Below are 24,090 nucleotides of genomic sequence, written 5' to 3'. Positions count from 1 at the left end.
TCTGACTCAGGGGCATGTGTGCTACAAACTGAGCCAAGCTAATCCTTGTATTTGGAAAATTGTTATTTTCAGCAGCAACATCTCTGCTACAAATTAGGACCTTGTAAAAAATATTCTCTCATAAATGCTCTGAGCATCTTAAGTTTGGGATGCGTTCATGTTGTCCAGTAACTCATTAAAAAATAACTTAACCTGGGACGTCTTCTGATCTTTTCTGGTGGATTTGCCTCCAGTTATCCCTCCCTCTCTCCCTTTGGGGAAACACCAAATGATTCATCATCATAGAGCTACTGGGGATTACGAACTTGCTATGTGATAAAATTTGCATAATGTGATTCCGTCTGCCAAGCTTTAAAAAGTTTCTGAAGTAATATTGAATAGGAACAGAAAGATAGCTACTACATACCCACTCACAACCACATAAAATTGGAGCCAACACTGTGCAAACCATATTAACCATATTTGATCCTATTTCTGTCCTCAGGTGAGCTACGTCATATCAAGACAATAAGACCCTGGGGATTGTATGATGTACTTGTGGAGAAATATGAGTTCCCATTGGCAGATGCAGCTACATTTGCCGACTTCCTTCATCAAATGCTCAGGTTTATACCAGAGAAACGGGCAACTGCAGCAGAATGCCTCCAACACCCATGGCTGAACATTTAGGTCCCTGAAGACCATTTCAGATAGATTTCCATTACCCACTATGGAGATATAACTTCCTAGTGGATAATGGAAGTTGCTGGATAATTGAGGATGCCCAGCATTTGATCCAACGTGCTTTGTACATAAATATTCCTGGGACTTGGGAATGAGGTCAAGTAAATACAATCTCAAGATGAAATGTAAATAATGAAAGAAACTTGTAGTATGTGCACTGAGGCAATGTCTCATCCAAGGCTTTGTCTTGTGACCATTCTGCTCAATAATTGCATTACAGATTATAGAGGTTTCTTTAATATCAGATTTAATACCATCCAGCTGTAAATGGACATGAGAAAGAAACCTGGTGCAGTGCTCAACATCTGCTTGGTGAAGAGGAACCTGAAGAGCAACTTGGATATGGAAAGTCTAACTTTGTTTTTATGAGACTGATATAAAGATGACTTCTTTGGAATTCTATTTCACTTTGAATTGGCTGATTATGAATTCTGACCAACTGGATATGATAATTTTGGTTCTAGACACTGCAGGTTGCCACTGTGTTTGAGCTACTTTCTGATATGGTGTTTTTTCAAGTTGGTATGCAATGTAGTTATGACTCATGCTGTTTGTGCATGCTCAAAGAACTAATGTATAAAGAATTCGTCAAAACTTTTAAAATTGAATTTAGATTTTTATTCTGTGAGGACGCCCATATGCTGCATCTTCCTCCCACAGATCATTTAATAATTCATTCAAGAACATAAACACAAAATAAATATGTAAATCATTGAAGAGCAATTCAGATTCAGCCCTGCAAAATGAATACTGATGTCTGCCAATGAGGAGTGGACGTAAAAAGAAGGACCTGGGGCAAGGGAGAGAATTATGTAGAATTACATGGAGTCACAGCACAGAAACAGGCATACAGCCCAACAGGTGCATGCCGGTGTTTATGCCTCACATTAGCCTCCTCCTAAATCTCTTCATCTCACTCTATCAACATAGATAGCGGGATGTTTCCACTTCTGGGATAGACAAGAACTAGAGGACAAAGTTTAAGAATAAGAGATCTCCCTTTTATGATGGAGATGGGGAGAAATTTTTCTCTAGAGAGTCATTAGTATGTGGAATTCTCTTGTCCAGAAAGCAATGGAGGCTGGGCCATTGAATTTATTCAAGGCAGAGTTAGACATTTTTGATTGACAAGGAATTTGGGGGTTATGTGGGCAGATGAGAGGAGGTGGTGGTGGAGTGGTTTTGTCACTGGACTAGTATTCTAGATACCCAGGGTAATTCTCTGGGGACCAGGGTTCAAATCCCACTATGGTAAATGGCGAAATTTGAATTCAATTAAAAAAAGTCTGGAATTAAAAGTCTAATGATGACCATTTCGTAACAATCATCATAAAAACCCATCTGGTTCACAAATGTCCTTTAAGGAAGGAAATCTTTCATCCTTACCTGTCCTGGCCTACATGTGACTTCAGACCCACAGCAATGTGGTTGACTCTTAAATGCCTTCTGAAATGGCCTAGCAAGCACTCAGTTCTCAAGGGCAATTAGGGATGGGCAATAAATGCTTGCCCAGCCAGTGACGCCTACATCCCATGAACAACTATTTAAAACAAAAGATGGCAAAGTGGAGTTGAGGCCACAATCAGATCACAGCCATGATCTTATTGAATGGCAGAGCAGGCTCGAAGGGCTGAATGGCCTACTCCTGCAACTAAGTCCTATTTCCTATATCCTTATATTCCTTTCCCCTTTATGTACTTAATTAGCTTCTTCTTAAATGCATTCATGTCATTTTCCTCAACTACTCCTTGTGGAAGTTTCTCTTAATTCCTTATTGATGACTATCTTATTTCTATGACCCTAATTTTAGTCTCCACCACAAATAGAAACATCTTCTCTACATCTACTTTATCAAACCGTTCCATAATCTTAAGGCCTCTGTTTGGATCATCTCTCAACCTTTGGGCGGTTCACAGTTTCGCTTGGTGGGATGGGAACTCTATGCCTTTCCCATGATGAAGGTTTAGAATACCATTGTGTGGCTCCCAGGCGAGCATTGCCTAGGTGTAAAATAACTTGGAACATCTGGTTGTCTTGACAAAATAAGCTAACAATCCATTTATTAAGGACTTGAAGACTCTGCTGTGTATTGACGAGAGGAATAGGATGGATAATTATGCTATAATTTTTATCTTATTTGTCCAGGGGTTTGTTGAATACCAAAGTGAGCAAGGATTGAAACTGCCCTGGATTAATACAGTTGGCCTTTGGCAATATAGTTTAATTAGCACAGCCTAAACCAAATGATGAATGGTGTAACATCAAACATCAATTATTGGAAGGTTGTGGTTTGTCAATTAAAGAGCTAAGCCTCCTTTCTGCAGTGGAGATGGAGAGGATTTTGCTTATATGGCTCTGTTGAACTGTATAATAAAACGAGAAAATGCTGGAAATACATCTCTGACGAAAGGTCATTAACCTGAAGCATCAACTCTGTTTCGCTCTCTGCAGATTCTGCCAAATCTTCTTAGTATTTCCAGAATTTTGTTTTTATTTCAGATTTCCAGCAGACAGGACTTTCCTGTTGCATCAATGGCTCTCTTTTGTTGTACTTCAATTGTAATTCAGTATCCAAAAACTGCATCATATCTTATTAAAACAACAAAGTGAAAGCAGGGTAACCTGTACAAAATATAGTCTCCTAAATGGCCTCCTGGATTAAGGTTGCATCTAGCTATTGACAGCTGAATAACCTCCTTGTGAGTTTAGGACCTAGAATTACAGGTTTGGTGAGGGCATTGGGTGGGAAAAGTTAAAAATCAAAACCTCTTCTAAAAGGTAGAAAGTTCAAACACATACTATCAGAGGAATTATTTGTATTAAAAGTACTTCCCCCTACCCTTACCTTCTCCTTTTGATGTGAGTAATGAAAGGCAGCTCTATTTATTTCTATGCAATTGCAAACTCTTAGTACAATAAACACAGCTCTATTCATCCCAATGGGACTTCAGTCTCTCACTTAATAAACACAATGTTATTCCTTTCAGTGGGTTTTGAAATACAGCTTCATTCACTCTGATAGGTTTTCACTCACAGTAGTAGACAGAGCTCTATTCATTCCACTGGGTTTGCCATCTGCCTTACAATTTTGTCCCTAAAATATCACTGTTGGCAATGGTCTGATCTTGGTGTGCATCAAACCCTCTGCATGTTCTCAACTCTCCATATTGGTAGGACTCAAAGTTAATGGACAATTGATGGCAGCTGAATAACTGAAAGAGAAGTGGAGTCTTTGAGCTCGAGCCCTCAGAGAAAGGCGATGGTTGGCAAAACTGTGTAGAAAGGAATAAAACCAGAAAACAGTGGCAACTCTTAGCAGGTCAGGCTGTAATTGTGGAGAATGGAAAAAAGCTAATGTTTCAGGCCTTATGTCTCTTTGTCAGAACCGGAAGATAAAGATGAACAGTTTCTAAGGAGGATTTGAACAAGCAAAAAGGGGAAAAAATTGACAGCATACACAAGAAAAGAAAAAGAATGACCTCTAAACTGAATAGGTGGAGAACAGGATAGAAGTGAGAATAGCATAAGACAGAAGGGGGCATGATGAGAGAAATTATAGGGATAAAACCACAGGATATGTGAATTGTTAAAGCAGTTTATCAGAGGGGAGATGAAAGCATTCAAAACTGATGAAGCAGAGGATGTTCCAGTCTCCAGGAGTTTGGTGGAGAAAAAGGGTAGGTAGAAACCAGGGGCGCACATCATCTGTCTGGCCATATATTGATGGGCGATCCCCACCTACCCTGCAACCTACAGCCTCTCCCATTTCTGGAAGTGCTAGTGCACCTACATTACCAATATTCTGTTCACCTTACCCACATTACCAATGCCTGCCATCTGAGAAAAATGGAAAGCTGTGGTTTATGTCTAAAATTGTTGAAGTCAATGATCAGGCTAGAATCCTGCATAGTGCTTAACATAAAGGTTAGCTTGCAGGGCTCCATGTTCCCAGGACCACCTGTAACACCATCATCAAACCTGGTGGCAAGGAAGGTGCTGATGTTGTATGGTAGAACGGTCTGTACCTTGTGGGCACTGAATGCCAACTGCCTGACAACTCATCTTACCTCCTCTGGACCATGACACCATTATTGAACACAAATCCATCATCTCCTAGATATCACTGAGTTCATCTTCTCTGGAGATCTTTCTGCTACAGTGTCCAGCCTCATAGTCTCACAGTCCACTTGTACCTTTCCTAGATCTACAAACAGGTTAGCCCCAGTCTGTTTCTTCCATGACACCTCGGGATGCTTTATCACTCCCTGTACCTGCTCACCTTGCCATGGCACATTCATGCATGTGCAGCAGAAGCAACACCTCACCTTTCACATCCTCCCATACTGCTGTTTTAGGTGAGGCTCTGATTTACTTGTACTTTTCAAACTTACTCTGCTGTATTTGCTGTTCATGATGGGTTCCCTCTGCACTGGGGAGATCAAATGCAGATTGCTTTGCTGAACACTTCCTTTCTATCGGTGAGTGGGACACTGAGCTTCCCATAACCCACTCTGACCTCTCTGGGTCATTCGCCTCCTACACTGCTTGAATAAAGCTTAACAACAAGCTAGAGGAACACCACCTCATCTTTCTGCTGGGCAGTTTGCAGTGCATTGGCTGTAACATTGATTTTGACAACTTCAGACCTGAACCACAGCATCCCTTCTTTTCTCTGACAGCAGGATAGACCTACCAGTGCTTCCAAAGAAGTTGTAGTTTGGAACGTGGAGTGGGTATCCCATATTGGTGCCCATCCGGGGGTGTTGTGTGTTGGGGGTTGGGGGTGGGGGTGGGGGGAGGTTCTGCACAACTGATGTCTATCTGCCATATTATTCAATCAGACTCCTGTGTCCCTGGAACCTACAATTGTACTTTAATCATTCACACATCCTCTGGGTCTTGAATATATCTTTTAAATCTCTCACCATGCCTTCCTTTGTCTTATGCTATTGTCATTTATCATCTGTTCTGCCATTCTGTCATTTATCATCTCCTGTACTCCAGCTAATTGTTTCCCGACCATTCTTTTTCTTCATTTTCCCCACCCACTTTCCCCTTGCTGTGTTTCTTCTTATAGGTTGTTCATCTGTACTAATTTCCCGTTCTGACCTAAGGTTTCAAGACCCGATATTTTATAGATCCCTCAGATATCTTTAGTTCCTCTAATTTTTCTCATCATGTCTCCTTAATTGTCTGTCATTATCGCTTCCTTAGTCATCTCTTGTTCTCTTTACAGATCATTTTTCCTTCTCTTGTTTAAGAAGTAATATTTCCCCCCCCTTTTTTTTTGTTGTATTCCTCCTTACAAGATGTTCAATTCCTTGTAACATCTTCCAGTTCTGACCAAGGCTATTAAGATCTGAAAGTAAACCTTGTGCAATCCCTGGTTTTACAGGACCAAATCATCACTATATGTGACTCTCCTCAACTTGGTACCTATCTAATTCCATTCTATCCTCCTCCCACCTCTCTTCTATTTTTACTCAGTTCTGTTGAAGGGTCATAGGGACTGGAAACAGTTAACTGTGCTCCTCTCCGCAGCTGCTGCCAGACCTGCTGAGTTTTTCCAGGTATTTTTTATTTTTATTTTTGTTTTGGATTTCCAGCATCCGCAGTATTTTGTTTTTGCTTTTATCCTCCTCCCTTCTCGAAGATCAAAACATTTCAAATGTTAATGGGATCACTGCGAATGATCTAAACGCTTGGCCCGTTTCTATCAGCACTGATCAAGTGAGCGAGTGGCGTTATTGACATGAATGTTTAATGAATTATTTACAGGGCGGACGGGCGGGGAAGGGAGAGGGCGGAACCGGTTCGCGGAGCGGGCGGCTCTCCCGCCGGACGGATTAAAGGGTCGGGCAGGAAACGGACTTTCCCGCCGCGACACCTTTGGATTATCGATCGGAGTTTCCTTTGGGCGGGTTTGGGTTTGGGGGAGGGGCTGTTATCGATCCGCCGGCTCTCAGGTATTGATACGGATTGACCACAGCCGACCCACAACTGTAAATGAATGTAAATGATTGATGTTTAGACGGTGTCGCCGAGCCCGCCCGCCTCTCTCCTCCGGGATGGATCATTCCCAGCTGCCGCCCGGCCAGAGGGTCGGACTCGGACTGTCCAGCCTCCCTCCCCCTCAGGCCAGTCCAGCCTTTGGCCTGTTAGATTTGGGTCCCTGTCTTCCCCCCCACCCCTCGCTGAGTCGAGTTCCAGCTGTTTTATTTACTCCCGATTCATTGCTCAGTTCAGTAACTACCACCGTCAGACACAGTGAGGAGAGATAAAAGGGGCTTAGAAGCTCCACGATCTTTGAATTTCATCCGTTTTTATTATTTTTTAAAAAAAACCGAGGAAAAGCGTTTTTCACGCAGCGGGTGGTCAGGATCTGGAATGCGCTGCCCGAGAGTGTGGGGGTGGAGGTGGAGGAGGTTGTGGGGGGTGGGGGTGGAGGAGGTTGTGGGGGGTGGGGGTGGAGGTGGAGGAGGTTGTGGGGGGTGGGGGTGGAGGTGGAGGAGGTTGTGGGGGGTGGGGGTGGAGGAGGTTGTGGGGGGTGGGGGTGGAGGAGGTTGTGGGGGGTGGGGGTGGAGGTGGAGGAGGTTGTGGGGGGTGGGGGTGGGGGTGGAGGTGGAGGAGGTTGTGGGGGGTGGGGGTGGAGGAGGTTGTGGGGGGTGGGGGTGGAGGTGGAGGAGGTTGTGGGGGGTGGGGGTGGAGGAGGTTGTGGGGGGTGGAGGTGGAGGAGGTTGTGGGGGGTGGGGGTGGAGGTGGAGGAGGTTGTGGGGGGTGGGGGTGGAGGTGGAGGAGGTTGTGGGGGGTGGGGGTGGAGGTGGAGGAGGTTGTGGGGGGTGGGGGTGGAGGTGGAGGAGGTTGTGGGGGGTGGGGGTGGAGGTGGAGGAGGTTGTGGGGGGTGGGGGTGGAGGTGGAGGAGGTTGTGGGGGGTGGGGGTGGAGGTGGAGGAGGTTGTGGGGGTGGAGGTGGAGGAGGTTGTGGGGGGGTGGGGGTGGAGGAGGTTGTGGGGGTGTGGGGGTGGAGGAGGTTGTGGGGGGGTGGGGGTGGAGGAGGTTGTGGGAGGTGGAGGAGGTTGTGGGAGGTGGAGGAGGTTGTGGGGGGTGGAGGAGGTTGTGGGGGGTGGAGGTGGAGGAGGTTGTGGGGGGTGGAGGAGGTTGTGGGGGTGGAGGTGGTTGTGGGGGGTGGAGGAGGTTCAGTCCTGTCTTTCAAAAGGGAATTGGATAATTATCTAAAAATGTACAGAGTTTACAGGGGAAGGGCGGGATTACTCTTGCAACGAGCTGGCGTGGAAAAGAGAAGCCAGAGGGCCCACTATTCTATGATTCTATTTAACTCTTAGAAATTGCCAGGTAGATGTCAACCGCAGCAGTGATGGGACAGGTCTACAGGATAAAACCTGTAAATATAGGGCAATCAGATTTTTTTTTATTTAAAAAAAAAAGGAAAAAAGACTGTGGTTCCCCAAATGTTTAAGAGAAGATAGAGTTAATCATAAGATTTGTGTTACTCATTGATGATATTTGCATTCACATGTGCAGCATTCCAGAAGCAGTGTATATGCTGCATTAGTAATGAACAACATGGAGCCACAATTTGCCTTGTTAATCTTATATTTGTAAAGTGTTATTATGTTCACCTGTTTTGCAGGGTACTTGATCATGCTGAACCACAAGGAGTGGTGCAGTGACCATTCTTATTGAATAAGAATGATGATGCAGTCATATTTCAAAAGCTGTATGAGAGCAGTATCCCCAGCTATAAATACATCTTAAAACAGATTTATTTCTCAGGTTGCTGAAGCAACTCACCTTGTCTCAAACTTCCCTAATATGGTCCTGCTGCCATTTCATCTATTTTCCCACCACAGTAAAATCTACCCATTCATATTGCAGTCAGAAAAGAATGAGATACAGCTGCCAAATCACTTCCCACCGAAGATCAGACTAAAAGAAAAGTGAAGAGAGAAACAGTTAACGTTTTGAGTCCAGTATGACTCTTCAAAACTGAAGAAGTTCTAAAGAAGAGTCATGTTTTACTCGAAACATTAACTCTGCTTCTCTCTCCACAGATGCTGCCAGACCAGCTGAGTTTTTCCAGCATCTGTAGCATTTAGCTTTTATCTAAAAGAAAAGTATTTGATAGTGGTGCTTTAAATGTTATAAATTCTAACACTTCCTTCTGTATCCTCGGCTACATCTGATCTGGTCCTGGTGACTTATCAACTTTAAGTGCACCAGCCTACCTAACACCTCCACTTTATCCATTTTTAGCCTATCCAGTGTCTTGATTACCTCCTCTTTTACCATGACTTTGGCAGCATCACCTTCCTCGATAAAGAGAGATGTGAAGTACTCATTTCACATTACCTCAGTACCTCAGCCATGTCCTCTGCCTCCAGGCATAAATCCCCTTTTGGTCCCTAATCGCCTCATTCCTTTTACTATTTATATGCCCTTAGAAGACTTTTGGATTGCCTTTTATGTTAGCTGCAGTCTCTTTTCATAATCTCTTTGCTGCACATATTTCTTTTTTTACTTCCCCTCTGAACTTTCTATAATCAGTCTGGTTCTCACTTATGTTATCAACCTGACATTTGTCATATGCCCCCTTTTTCTCTTTCATCCTATTCTCATCACTTATGTCATTCAGGAAGCTCTTGCTTTGGTTGCCTTACCTTTCCCCCTCGTGGTAATGTACCGCGACTGTACCTGAACTATCTCCTCTTTAAAGGCCTCATTGCATTCCTTCATACTCTGACCCCATCTAATGTCTTACTCTTTCTTACTTTAGTGCTATCTGTCTCTCCCAATACTTTGTAAATCTTGATTTTCCTCTCTAATATTAACTCTTGGTTCCCATCCCCCTGCCAAGTTCTCCCAATAACACTAGCAAACTTCCCTGCAAGGATTTTGGTCCCGCTCTGTTCAAGTGCAACCTGACTGGCCTGTGTCTGTCCCATCTCCCCTAAAACTAATCTGAGTCCCAGGAATCTAAAGCCTTCCCTCCTGCACCATTTCTGCATTCATGCATTCATCTGCTCTATTCTCCAATTTCTATACTCACTAGTACGTGGCTCACAGAGCAATCCAGAGATTACTACCTTTGAGGTCTTGCTTGCCAGTTTCTTTCCTGGCTCCCTAAAATCTGCCTGCTAGACCTTATCACTATGTGATATGGACTATGACCTCTGGCTGTTTGTCCTTCTCCCTCAGACAGCTCTGCAGTTGCTCAGTGTCACCCTTGACCATGGCATCCGGGAGGCAAGATACTAGCATGGATTCATGTCTGTGGCTGTAGAAACACCTGTTCTGCTAACTATAGAATCTCCTATCACTATTGCCTTCCCAATCTTTCTGTTGCCCCTCTGTACAGCTGAGCCAATCGTGTTGCCATGGACTTAGCTCTGGCTGCACGCCTCAGAAAAACCACCACTCTAATCTGTATTCAGAACTGAATACTGATCAGAGAACAAGATGCACTCAGGGGTCTCCTGCACAATCTGCCTCATCCTCCTCGATTGTCTGGTGGTCACCCATTTCCTCTCTGCCTACATACCGTTAAGCTGCAGGGTGACCACATCCAGAAATGTGCTATCCATGTAGCTCTTCATCATGGCGACATCAGCTAGTGCTGATGGACTGCTTCAGCTAATGACATTTGCTGCTCATGCAGTTGTCCAGGACATGAGAAGCATCCTGGAGTTCCCACATGTTAGAGGGTGTGCATTCCAGAGGACTGAGGTTCACGGCCATGCCTCCATTTGTTAGACTAACTAAATGTCAGATCACCAGTCAGCTTCCCTTGTGCTGACGATACTTTTAGACCTCACTGCTCTGTCTTTGAACTCCTTCAACTATGTGCTTCTCAACTCCATGCTGTTTGAACAGCTGATCACCTACTTGCTGCCTGTGACATCACTCGTTGATTTGTTCTTGGTGCTCACTCTCTCCCTCTCTCTCTGTCTGACTCCCACCAACTCCCTGTTGCTGCTTTTATCTGTTGGCCTCTGGCACTGTTTTTCCTCAGGCTTGCTATCTCTGGCTTTTGCTGACTGTCTTTTATCTGTTGATCTATGACACTATTCTCCCTCAGGCTTGCTCTCTCTCATTCCCCGCCACTGCTTTTATCTGTTGGCCTCCAGTACTGTTTACCCCCCAGGCTCGCTCGCCCACTGACTTCCCACTGCCTGTTTTATCTATTGGCACTGTGTTCCCTCAGGCTCTCTCCCTGGCTTTTTCTTTAGAGAAGAACTGCTAGTTTATTTTAAAGGAAATGTTAATTTGAAGTGATGTATTGCAGTTTACAAGCTGAGAGGATAGTAAGAACCAGCAGCAACGTGAATTGAGATTATTCAGTATTCTGTATGCAGTGCATTTCATATGGTCTGTTTTTCTTCCCCTGATGTTCCAGGATCTAAGATGGCAGAGACAGGGGAAGTAAATCCAGTGTTTCTGCAGCAACTGCTGGAGTTGGGTATCTCTGAAGAAAAAGCCAAGGAGGTGGGTGAAATGAATTATAGAATTTACAACACATGAAAAGGCTATTTTGCCTTTGCTGCTGTTAGCTCTTCAGTTTGACTGACTTTCCACTCTAATCTCTTCCCTTTTATTTATCCTTCTGCATCCTTACTTTTTAAATACTTAATCAGTTCACTTTTAAATAACGTCATCTGTGACTCAACAGTGCCTGTGCAATGCATTGTGTCAAAATGTTTCCTCCAACTTACCCCTTTGTTCATATTAAGACAATCCTGAATCTATGCTCCTTCTTCCTGATTTGCCAATCAATGGAAACTGACTTTCACTATTTATCCTTGCAAACCTCTTTTAGGTCTCTCTTTGACTTCACAATGTTAGTGAAAATTTTCACGTTTTTGTCACCAAGCTTTTGCTCATCTGGTCTAATATCTCCCTCTGTGACACAGTGTCAAAGTTTGCTTTATAAAGCTCCTGTGTAGTGCTTTGGGATGTTTTGTTATGTTAAAAGCACTATAGAAATACAAGTTGTTGTTTAAAAGCCTTCCATTTTAACTATACACCTTTCATTTTAGTAAACCTTTTACTTTTTTTTCAGGGTTCTAATGTTCGTCCTATCCTGGGGTGTCCATAATATTTTCAATCCTCCCACTGTATCCTAACCAATGTCGTGTACAAGTTAATTATCGCCTCCTTTCTTTCATATTCCGTGTCCTGATGTAAAAGGTCCATAATCACTGCGCTTTGTTCCCTGTCTTCTTTCATTCGCATTTTTCAGATTGCGTTATAGATTTATTTTAGTCTGATCTTGTTGTTGTTGTTTTGAGGGCCACCTATTTTTTGAGTTTGACAAAAGCATTCATCATGATGGTGATGATGTAGCTGATACCTGAAGTAACTAGTTTAACATTTTGGTTATCCATTCTATATAATATGATCAATAAGATTTTTTTTTATGTGACCAGTAAGGGTTTGTACTTGGTGACCTGGATTTAGTGTCCTGCAGTTAAATGAGTTTTCATCTATTCTCACATGAGTTCTTTGACAAAAAGAAAGAGAGGGGTTATATCCCGGGTGAGTGAAAACGTTCACCCTACGTTAATCTCGGCTCTCATTAGGGCTAGCCAATTAATATGTTATACTAACAGCATCGGTGAAGTCTCATCACCAAGAGTGTGGTGGCTGGAGAAAGACGCAGGAGAAGGATGGCAAATCACAGTGCAGGAGAGGCCCTTCGGCCCATCGAGTCTGCACCGACACGTGAGAAACACCTGACCTACCTACCTAATCCCATTTACCAGCACTTGGCCCATAGCCTTGAATGTTATGACGTGCCAAGTGCTCATCCAGGTACTTTTTAAAGGATGTGAGGCAACCCGCCTCCACCACCCTCCCAGGCAGTGCATTCCACAACGTCACCACCCTCTGGGTAAAAAAGTTTTTCCTCACATCCCCCCCTAAACCTCCTGCCCCTCATCTTGAACTTATATCCCCTTGTGACTGACCCTTTAACTAAGGGGAACAGCTGCTCCCTATCTACCCTTGTGTTGGCTGGAGGAGTAGACTGATTATGTGTGAAGTCATCATTTTTCTGAGAGTTGAAAGGGATGAGATCTGTTTTCTTGTGTCTCTCTGGTTAGATATGTCTGAAAGAGGGTTTATAAGTTTCAGCTTGGTTCCAATTTGCAATCTTGCCTTTTGAGTTAGATGCTTTTGGCTTCAAGCGCGCTCCCTGATTTAGGCATGTTATCTAGACTGACATTCCAATGCAGCACTAAGGAAGTTCTGCATTGTTGGATGTGGCATCTCACACATGAAACATTAAATCAAGGCTCTGTCAGTCAGATCAAGTGGGTGTAAAAATCCCATGGTTTTGTTTAAAGGGTGACGTGCAAGTTTCTCCCACTGTCCTGGCCAACATTTCTTCCTCGGCCAACATTACAGATTAAATAGTCATTCATCTCTTTATGGAACTGTACAATTGGGCTGCCCTGTTAATAACATTGACTCCACTTTAAAAATAATTAATTGGTTCTGAAGCACTTTGGGTTGCCCTGAGGGTGCAATAAGGTGCTATATAAATGACAACTCTTTATTTCAATAAAACTGTTTGTTTTAATTGATTTCCTTTCCTCCCGCCCAGCCAGAGGTAGTCTGCCTTTGTTTAGTGTCTTGCTAAGTTGGTTTGATAGTTTTGGAGGCATTTCATTCATGGACAGAGCTTCTAGTATTACTACAGCATTTTATATATACAGTCGACCAAAGTGATTCTTTATATAATCTTAACCCCACCATGAAACTGTTTTGTGTGCTTATTGTGTCTGTGATGCTGAGATTTTTCTTTGCTGCATAGTAGCTAATTTGTCATCTCTCTTCTTGCTCACAGGCTCTGATTAAAACTGGGAATCAATCCAGCGATTCTGCTGCTCTGTTTTACTTCAGTGAACTTGAAGTAAGGACTATACTTATAATATTTCTCACAGAATGCAGTAACCAGTGATAAGTCTGTACAGCAAAAAAAACATATAAATTAATGTTTTTTAAAACATACTAAACTTTCTTTTTCCATCTAAGGCACTGGTTGGCGAGCTTTGGCATATTTTATTAACTTAAGCCATTCCCGGCATGAAAAGTATTTCTTAGCACTCTATACTGAATCTCGTGTCCAATTTTATACTCGTGGGTTTCTTAGAATCAGTGTGCTGTAGCCTCAGCCTTGTGTGCTGGTGGGGGAACTAAAGCAAAGGGATAACTATCAGATCAACTTTCAGAGAATGGGATCACTGTTCATGCAGGGAATTCCATGCGGGAAATCAAACAAGCACATTCATGCAACAAGTACAGATCCTAAAAGAGACGGTTTAAATTGGAGTCATACTAACATATGAACCAGGAGCAGTAGACCACTAAGCCCTTCAAGCCTGCTCCGCCATTCAATAAGATCATGGCTGATCTGATTGTAACCTCCTGCTGATGCCCAATAACCTTTCATCCCCATGTTAATCAAGAATCTATTTAGCTCTGCCTTACAAATATTCAAAAACCCAGCTTCCATTGCCTTTGAGGAAGACAGCTCCAAAGACTCTCCTCATCTCTCCTAAATGAGTGACCCCTTATTTTTAAACCTAGTTCTAGATTCTCCCGTAAGAAGAATCATCCTCTGCACATCCACTCTGTCAAGACCCCTCAGGATCAAGTCAATTCTTACCCTTCTAAACTCCAGTGGATACAAGCCTAACCTGTCCAGCCTTTCCTCATAAGAAAACCCACTTGGTCCTGGTATTAGCCTAGTAAAACTTCTTGAACTGCTTCTAACGCATTTACATCTTTCCTTAAACAATGAGACCATTACTGTACACAGTATTGCCAGTGTCTCACCAGTGCCCTGTATAATTGAAGCATAACCTCCCTACCTTTGTATTCAATTCCTCGCAATAAACAATAACATTCTGTTAGCTTTCCTAATTACTTGCTGTGCCTGCATATTAGCCTTTCGTGATTCATGCACTAGGACACCCAGATCCCTCTGAATCTTAGAGCTCTGCAATCTGTCACCATTTAGATAATATACTTTATTATTCTTCCTGCCAAAATGGACAATTTCACATTTGCCCACATTATCTCCATTTGCCAGGTTTTTGCCCACTGACTTAACCTATCTATGTCACTTTGTAGCCTCCTTACGTACTCTTCACAACCTATTTTCCTACCTATCTTTGTCTCATCAGCAAATTAAGCAACCACACCATCTGTCTCTTCATCCAAGTCATTCATATAAATTGTAAAATGTTGAGGCCCCAGCATTGATCCTGTGGCTCACCACGCGTTACATCCCGCCAACCAGAAAAAGACCCACTTCTGGCTACCCTCTGTTTCCTGTTAGCTAGCCAATCTTCTATCCATGCCAATGTGTTGCCCCCCTACACCATGAGCTTTTATTTTCTACATTAACCTTATCAATTAGTCCAAGGCTTGAATGCTTGGTTTCAAAAATATGAATGGGCAGTAAGTTTAATAGGACCAAATTTGTGCTTAAACTGTTAAATTGGAAGGCATTGTCATAGTGTAATTGTCTTTATGGGGATCATGTGGAGTAGGAAGGGGTTAGGAACAAAAAAACACTAGGGACAGCAAGCCTAATTAAAAGCAACATTTTTAGAAACCTTTAATGAAACTTAGTAATTTATTTAAGTAAACCATTGAAAATCAAACAGGCCTTTGGTGATGCAACCATTCTTTTGTTCTAAAGCCTGTGTTCCCATTAGAAAGGTGAATTGTATTTGTTTAATATGTGTGATTTTATTTTTTGTAATTCTGTATTATCCTCTTCATGCCATGCTGAAATATTAGTTGCTGTTTCTCATTTGGTACTACTGAAGCATTCTACCCAGTGGGAGATTCCGAGAGCATCCATTCTGCTTGTGTAAATGCGGGATCTCAAGCGTGTTCTGCAGCTACATGCATTACATTCCAGCACAGACCGAGACCTATTTACTTGTGCATTTTCTACTGTAATGCACATTTTGGATTTTGTTCATGGTTGCCATAGCCTTCTGTGACTTTAATCTGGGGTTTTACATGATTTTTAGACTACTATTTCTGATTTCACTCCCCCCACCCGCCACCCACTTGAAGTCTCCTTCTAGTGACTTGTTGCAGATTGTTTGAGTATGAAATTCTTGATTTTTCTGTTTTTCATGATCTCCGTTTTGTTCCTGCTTCCTGTCCCACTCCAATTGCAACATACAATACAAATCAAGACAGAAAAATGTCAGACTTGCTCTTACAAATTTGGATCTGAGCTCTAGCTGTTCTTCCAGGTTCAGTGACATTGGTCTCTCCCATCAGTGAACCTTGTGTTTCTGACTTGCCCCCTATCATTCCTACAACAGTGTGATCTGTGGGAATAATTGTGACCCCAGCAAGTGCCCTCGTGGGTACTTTTCCAGCCTTCTGAAAAAGACTGATTTAGCACTTCTAGTGTGACAAGCCCAGATGCAAACCATTAAGCTAATTTTTTTTTGCATTCAGAAAGTGAATGTGGAGGGTAGTCACTACAGAAAATCCCATTTTTCTTTAACTTAATCAGTCCCTCATGGTAACAGAAAATAATAAAACATAACACTTTCCTAGATATTGGCTAAGTAGCGCCTCCTTTTGGCCAGCCCTTTCACTTGCATGGTACAAATTTTGCTGTTGACTCTTTTCTGAGTCCTTGCCTTTTTCTCTTAGTAGATTTTACCAGCTGACCTAGGACATGTCCAAAAAAAAAAATGAAAAGAAAAAAAAGGACAATCTCTGATCCCAAGCTTTCTGAGTCTCAGGACCAACCAGCAAGTTGCCAGTTATCTAGCAGCCTCCTGGATCTAAGACTTGGCTAGACCTCAATGCTGTGAATTCCCCCTCAAACATCTACCAGAAATGTAATGATTTATCTGTTGCCTCACAACAGATATCCTTATCAAGGATAACAGCTTCAGTAACTGGTTTATTTTATTTGAGACAGCTATTCAAACCACTCCAGCCTATCCCTCTGTTAAATTAACAAGGTAGAATTGGTATATCTTTGCCAGTTAGCCTTTACACCCCTCAATATGACTTCATATTAAAAACATTGTTATAGTTTAAACAAAATATTCCTTCTAGTTCAAGTTGTCAACAATCTCTAATTGTGATACTCATATCACTGCAGATGGAAAATGAAAGCCAAGATTAGCGATTCTAATTTTTTTCATGTTTTAATTTTCAGATGTTTTCCGGATTTGAGATTGGTGAATCTGTGACCTGTGTATGTAAGATGGTGTTCGTTGTGAACATGGAATTGACCATGGGAATTGGAAAGGTACAGAACTCTTGACTGTCTCATCCCAAAAGAAAGGCATGGTCCATGTTAAAATAAATCCTTGATTAGTGTTCTGTAATTGAAAATCTTAAAAGATGTAGATATTTTGAATGTAAATTTAAAATACCCTTGATCCTTGAGAGGACATTTTGGGGATCAACACTAGATTCAGCCTGGGAGTCAAAGTGACTGATGTGATACTTAATCCATTCAATTTGTCTCACATATTGTCTAAGGAATGAGGGTCTGGCTGCAAATGGAATGGAACTCGTATCTGCAGTCTCCTTATCAACTCAGACAAAACGCTGGCTATCCAAGCTTAGAATTTGATTGAAATTTTAAAAAATTAACAATAACTTAATTTATTTTATCGAATTGAAATACCAGCCTGATTTAATACATTTTTACTATGTGGGATTGTGACTGTGATGCACAATTTTTGATGCCAGATCTTCATGTGAATGTGAACGTAGATGTTTTTTCCTATTGAAAGATGAAGCAACCCTTTAGCAAAGCTTTAAAAAAATCTTAAGTGGATTGCTGCTTTTTTTTTCACTCTTCTCTCCATTTTCTTTACCCACTGGACACTACCAAAGATGTAAAGAAAAGAAACTCAGTGCTGAAATACAGATGCATCTAAAAGGAGATTATACATTAATGTTTTGGTTGAGACCCTTGTCATAGTTTGTAGCCCTTTATCAAGTTGGGAAGATGACCTGCTATTCAAATCAAACTGACCAGTAGACGTTCAGGAGTGCACAGGACTGACTTCTTCCCTGGGGTACTACCTTCAAGATATCCTGCTTGATCGATCTTTCTACACCTTTTATGTTATCACAGTTTTTGTTCCATTTTAATGAAAATGGAGAGGTTGTACAGTGTACAGCAATGCTGTAGCTGTGGGTGCCAAATGCATTAGTTGTTTTCAAAGTGATATGTGATCCATCCGTTTAATAAAAATGTCGTTTTAGTTTATATACATTTAAATTCTATTTTAAAAAATTCTGAACTCCCAAAGGGTGAATATAATTGAGGTGAAAATGGATAAAGCTGGCATTATCAGATGTCTCAGTTTTAAAACATTATACTCTCTTTTTAAAAGAAATAGTTATTTCTTCAATTTGAAATTGTAGGACATGCAGAGCTTGCATATTTTTGACAAATTGTGGAAGATGGGATGGAAATAAATGGTACAAAAGTTAAAAGAAGAAATTTCATGGCAAAACCATAAACTGCTCGGTTTTTGCATCCCCGAAGATTTAAAAATCTATGGTATTAGATTTAAATTTTCGTAAAGATGCTTGCTGCACATAACCATGTTAAATACTGGACTGAAATAAGGCAGAGCTGTAGTATTGTAGCTTTAAGGAATGTAGTGACTGTAGCTGTAAGACTTATTGTGTTGTATAGTATCATGCGACAGTGTTAATGAATCAGCTCTAAGCATGGGGAACTTTAGAGCGGGGAGTTCTTCTACTAGTTGTGGAGCTTGATGGAAGCATGTAACTACTGTTGCAGCCTGTAAATAAAGTTCGATGTTTCTAATGAGAAACCTATCTGGAAAATCAAGTCCATAACAATAACCACTCCCTCTAAAACTGCAGCTGTTCAAATACAATGGTAATGGTTAGGTGAATGCTGTATCTCCTGTGTATGGAGTGACACTGTTAATTTTGTGTTAAAAGTGAATGAATTATGGGCCTTTGTGCCTATTCAGACCACAATGAGAACTTCTTTGACCATAGTGAATTTTAAGATCGCGTTTCTGAGATAAGGAACTCACCTACATGAGAAAGTATGCTTTACAGTTTACACAGCAACAACAGTTTGTGGCAAATGTTTAAGGCCAAGTGATCATCTGTTAAAACTGCTCGGATGACTTAAATCATCCATTCTGATAATGAGCAATATAGCTCGAGACCATCTCTGCTCTGAGGTTAACCAGCAGTTGGATTTATTTTTATTTGTTCTCTGGGTGTGGGAAATGCTGGCAAGGTTTCCTTTATTGCCCAGTCCTAGCTGTCCTGAATGCCACAGTGCTTGTGATGATGGCACTCCCATAATGATAAGATACGGTAATCCTTAGCAACGGTTAGGGTTCCTAATTACTATCCAGGAACCTGTGTTAAAACCTGTGGACATGAGGTGAAGGTGAGATCGGACTTGGTTGCAATGTTTCTTCATGGGCTGTTAACACAATGTAGACTCATGCATGAATAATGACATCTCAGAATCACAGAATCTTTACAGTGCAGAAAGAGGCATTCGGCTCATCAGGTCTGCACTAGATCGCTGAAAGAGCAGTCTACCTAATCCCACTCCTCTGCCTTATCCCTGTAACCTTGCACATTCTTTCTTTTCAGATAGAAATCCAATTCCCTTTTGAATACCTTGATCGAAGCTGCCTCCACCACCCTCTCAGGAGGTTCGTTCCAGACTCCAACCACCCTCTGTGTGAAAAAAGTTTTCCTCACATCCCTTCTACTCCTTCTGCCCATTATTTTGAATCTGTGCCCTCTTGTTCTTGATGTACTCGAGAGGGAACAGTTTCTCACTGTTGACCCTGTCCATACCCCTCAGGCTCTTGAATACCTCTGTCAAGTCTCAGCCTGCTGTTCTCCAAGGAAAACAGTCACAACTTCTCCAATCTACCCTCATAGCTACAGTTGTTTTTCCCTGGAATCATTCTTGTGAATCTCCTCTGTAGTCTCTTCAATCGCTGTTCTTTACTGTCACTGGGTCAAAATCCTGACCGAACACCATTGTGGGAGTACCTTCACCATATGGATCGTGGTGATTTAAGAGCTCCCACCAACACGTTTTCTAGGGCAATTAGGGATTTGGCAGTAAGTATTGGCCCTGAAAGCGACATGCACATCCTGAATACTGATTTAAAATAACTTCTGAGGGACAACTGTTGTCATGAATCAGGGCTCTGAGAAAATGGTGGAGGCAGGGGGAGGGGAAGAGTAGTTTAAAAACATAAGCTTTTTGGCTTGAAAGGTAATTAATTGGTCAGAACTCTAAGCTTGTTTTCAATCTAGGCCAGTGAGCCTCATGGAAGCAGTTCACTCAAGGTGTGTACAATTCTGCAGGTTGCTGCACAGGTGGCCCATGCTGCTGTGGGCTTGTATCAGATGATGTTGGAGGAGTCAGACAGCTGGCAACAGATGTTGACAACATGGAACAACGATGGGTGAGTAGTGCTGGCAACTAATATGGGCCTGCTTCATGGAGATTATTTAAACATATGTATGGAAATTACTTGTGCTTAATATAAAGAAAAAAAAAGTGAAGGATAGTTCACAGAATTGTTACAGCACAGATGTAGGCCATGTCTGCGCCAGCTCACCGTAGGAACAATTTACCTAGTGCCACTCACCTGTCTTCATCCCGTGGCCCTGAACATTGTTTTGATGAATGATTACCTAGATTTGTGCTACCAAGTTTCTGGAGGGCGTGAATCAGGATACAAAGAACAACATTTGTTTGTAAAATTAAATGTATGCTGGCGGTTTGGGACGCACAAAATATTACTTTGATTGCTTAGTTTACAGTAAATTCAAATGGAGAGCCCCATCACTGTTAACATTCTTCTTATTTGTCACTAGAGGGCGCTTTGAAATAATGGAAGCCAAATGTTGCGGTAAAGCTCTGGGGAAAGTCAAGGCAAATGGCAGGCGTTAGCCTCAATTGTTGATGGGAACCTGACTGAACTCAAGTCAGATCTCCATGCCACATTGCGTACAAACTGTTATTAAGTTCATATTATAGTATAAACTTATTTTTATGGCCTTTTTATGTTCACTAAATTCTGCACCTCCTTGTGGCTGATTTCCAGGGACAACTTTGCATTGTGCCCTAGAGATAAAAACAAAAAACTGCAGATGCTGGAAATCCAAAACAAAAACAGAGACAGAAATACCTGGAAAAACTCAGCAGGCCTGGCAGCATCTCTTCTCTGCCGATGCTGCCAGACCTGCTGAGTTTTTCCAAGTATTTCTGTTTCTGTTTTTGTTTTGCATTGTGCCCTGTAGTATTACAGCTGCTGTTCCTTGCAAGTCTGGAGAGAAGCACTGGTTTTCTCCTTCCCAATTTGTTATTTTGAGCACAGCTATATTTCAGTGACTGTTAACGGTCTCAAACTGGAGGGATGTTATTCGTGTGTTGTAATTTTCCTTGCAAAGAAGGAAATCTGAGTTAATAACACTACAACATGTTGAGATCACACCATCGACCACATGAATATAGCTTGCTTTCTAGCAATGCAAGTGATAAAAGGCATGAGGTTATTGGAAAGTAGGATATCTCCTTTTCTCCTTAATTAGAGACCTAATAAAATTGCATTGGCCAGAAATAATTACTCAAAGCCGCGTGTTCATGAAATTTCACTACTGGGTTGTTAATTTATGGAGAATTGGCAGAATTCTGATTTTCTTATGAAAGAGGAATTTTACCCCCATTGTTACTGAAATAAATGCTGCATTTGACTGATAAAATAATAGAGAATCCTCACATTTTGAGAGATGCCCTAGAGATGAAGAAAATAAAAGTAAGATTAACCTTGCACATGTCTGATGGGCTTGTTTATATCCTAACTGCTCAATGTTGAATTGAGACAATGTGAGTACAGTATAGCATTCTGGGGCCTTACAACTTTTATTCTCCACTTGAGAACTCAAGTGATGTTCTTTCCATAGATGGCTATATAAACCAGAAAATGAATTTGTTTTGCTGTAAGTTTCATGTATAAAACGAATGGGGGGTGAAATGTCAGCATATGAGGTGTTGCCATTTGTATTACTTTCTCCCACTGAAAATAGTAGGAGAGGAGCAGAAGTATAGAAGTGACTATAATTGCATCCGGACAATATTTATTCTTCCTGCACATCCAGGTGACTCTGATTTTTAGCTTCTTGTGTAAGTTTGCTGAATGTCTCTTTTTTCAGAGGTAAGAAGATTGTATTGAAAGGGCAGAGCACTGAACATATCTTGGAGTTACAAGAACAGGCTTGTCGACTGAAGTTGCCAAACTATCTGGTAGAGGATGCAGGAAAAACCCAGGTAAATAGTATTGTTTCTTTCAGAAGATTATAAACTTAATGTTCTCATCATTTTGAGCCATAAATATTAACTCTAAGGTTGTACACAAAAGTTTCTGACTGCATGGTTGTTCGGTCGGTTCTAATTCATAATGCGGCATGTTTCCATGTGCCAGTGGCTCTCCATGTCACCCAAGTGACCATTCTAGATGTATGGGCTTGGACAGGGAATGTTGGATGCCAACTTACCCATAGGGTACATCAGAGCCCAACTCCAGTCTAAACATACAGCATCCTGAGGGTCATCACTGAGCAGCAACTAAGTGGAATGTCTGGTTTGGCCTTCTAAAATTCAGACATTGGATACTAACTATGGGGCTGCCTCAATAAACATCAACTACTTCAGTATAAACCTGGAATTTTCCTGATCATTGTATCTCTGTACAGCATCACATACTGCATTTATACACTGATCGATCTCTAGACAGACTACTGAGCCAGACAGAGCCCAACAGATTTGATTGCCAGTCTTGTACTAAGGTAATGGATTTCAACTAGGATGGCAAGGGTTCCTTTTGGCTAGACTACAACCTCTGCTGAAATTTGCTTCCGTAGATGCCAGGAAGTACAGAGTTAAGGCTCAGCTGTGACACCCTTTTCTCTGCCAATAGAAAAGTTTGCTGATATTTACTGTCTAGGCAAACATGAATAATGGCTACTCAGGTGAAGTACCAGAGAGATTCGGGACACTAGAATCCTAGTTTATTTGAGAAGGGAGAAAATTAAGTAGAAAACTATTTTTAATATGTTGGTATGTATCTATGACGAATAACCTTGTTCTCTCAATCAGATTGCGGCTGGATCACGCACAGTCCTGGCAATCATGGGTGAGGAGAAGCTGGTCAATCAGGTTACTGGGAGTCTTCAGCTCTTGTGACACAAGCAGCCAATATTGGCTTTTACAAAGGAGTTAACTGTTGGAGGCAGTAATGAACTAAAATATACTGCATGATATGCACTGGATACCTACTGGGTAGATGGATATACTAATTTCATGCTGTCATACAATTGTATTTCTGATTTTAAGTATTGTTATTACTGCTTTGTTTGCTTCAAAGTTCAAAGGTTAAAATGTGACCTTCCCAACAACATGGTAACTACTATTGGTTCAATAATGATCTCTCTTTTTGGGTATGCATCAGTCATTGACACGGTGTCTAGATGGAATGCTATCTGGGGCCAAGGTATCACATTTTTAAGTGAGGGAGAAGAAACTGACCAGTGACTGGGATTGTCTTTTAACATCAGTCAATAACAGCAGATTAATGACTAAACTTTCCAGTCATTTTGGGTACATGGTCATCATGATCCCTTCATACTGGAACCGGATGCATAATGGATAGTGGCCCAAGGTATGTTGAAAAGAAATGAATGGCATAAAATGATGACATAAGTGAATGTATTTCTCCCAAAATGTGGACACTGAGTCCAAATTCTGCTTAGATGGGAGAGTAAGCAAGAAATGCAGTGTTTATTGACTAATGGTAATACACTCTAGTCTAGTTGTTCCATAAATTAGCTGTGCCATTCTGGTCAGGTGCCTAAATTCTGCCATGAGATCTCCCTTTATCTGGTGAGGTTGGCTAAGAACTGAGCATATACATCAGAAACCATATTAGAGTTGAGTCCAGTAGTTGATACCTACAAGTTCAATAATAGAACTTTGTACTGGGTTTATATTCTTTGAAACTGTACATATTTGACAAAGTGTAAGTTACAAATTAAAGCCTGTTTCTGAGTGGTGTTGCTTCATTGACCTGTACTTTGCTCTGATGGGGAAGATTTTTCTACCCATCTATCGTGCTACCTATAGATTTTATTGTCTCTTCCCTCTGTGTGCCCCCTCACCCCCAACACATCTGATTCATTTCTAGTCCCATTGCTGCTAGTATTCTTGTGAGCAGTCACAAAAGATTGTTATGTATGAGGGTAATGCCATATCGTA

General features: G+C 41.7%; 2 protein-coding genes across 4 annotated transcripts in view; both read left to right on the top strand.

The window, feature by feature from the left end:
• Positions 1-1,548, top strand: part of LOC144681568 (SRSF protein kinase 3) — a 39,622-nt gene extending 38,074 nt beyond the window's left edge. The window contains exon 12 of the mRNA XM_078543267.1: positions 485-1,548. Within this exon, the coding sequence (XP_078399393.1) occupies positions 485-669 (185 nt within the window). The 3' untranslated portion in view covers positions 670-1,548. The remainder of the gene's footprint in view (positions 1-484) is intronic.
• A 4,825-nt stretch (positions 1,549-6,373) lies between these two features.
• LOC144681567 (putative peptidyl-tRNA hydrolase 2) lies at positions 6,374-23,886 on the top strand. 3 transcript variants are annotated; one of them, XM_078543266.1, is made up of 7 exons: positions 6,374-6,453; positions 11,137-11,225; positions 13,588-13,653; positions 16,951-17,043; positions 20,139-20,239; positions 21,993-22,107; positions 22,936-23,886. In XM_078543266.1, exons 2-7 carry the CDS (start codon positions 11,145-11,147, stop codon positions 23,020-23,022), a joined length of 543 nt encoding a protein of 180 aa, XP_078399392.1. In that variant the 5' UTR covers positions 6,374-6,453; positions 11,137-11,144; the 3' UTR covers positions 23,023-23,886. The 3 variants fall into 3 exon arrangements, with proteins under 3 accessions (XP_078399392.1, XP_078399389.1, XP_078399390.1); XM_078543263.1 differs by lacking the exon at positions 6,374-6,453 and adding an exon at positions 6,581-6,689; XM_078543264.1 differs by lacking the exon at positions 6,374-6,453 and adding an exon at positions 8,188-8,222.
• Positions 23,887-24,090: the final 204 nt, after the last annotated feature.

The sequence above is a fragment of the Cetorhinus maximus genome, chromosome 6 (assembly GCF_964194155.1).
Source record: "Cetorhinus maximus chromosome 6, sCetMax3.hap1.1, whole genome shotgun sequence".
Classification (NCBI taxonomy): domain Eukaryota; kingdom Metazoa; phylum Chordata; class Chondrichthyes; order Lamniformes; family Cetorhinidae; genus Cetorhinus; species Cetorhinus maximus.
The sequence above is the reverse complement of the archived record's forward strand: the minus strand, read 5'-3'. Positions and strand labels throughout refer to the sequence as shown.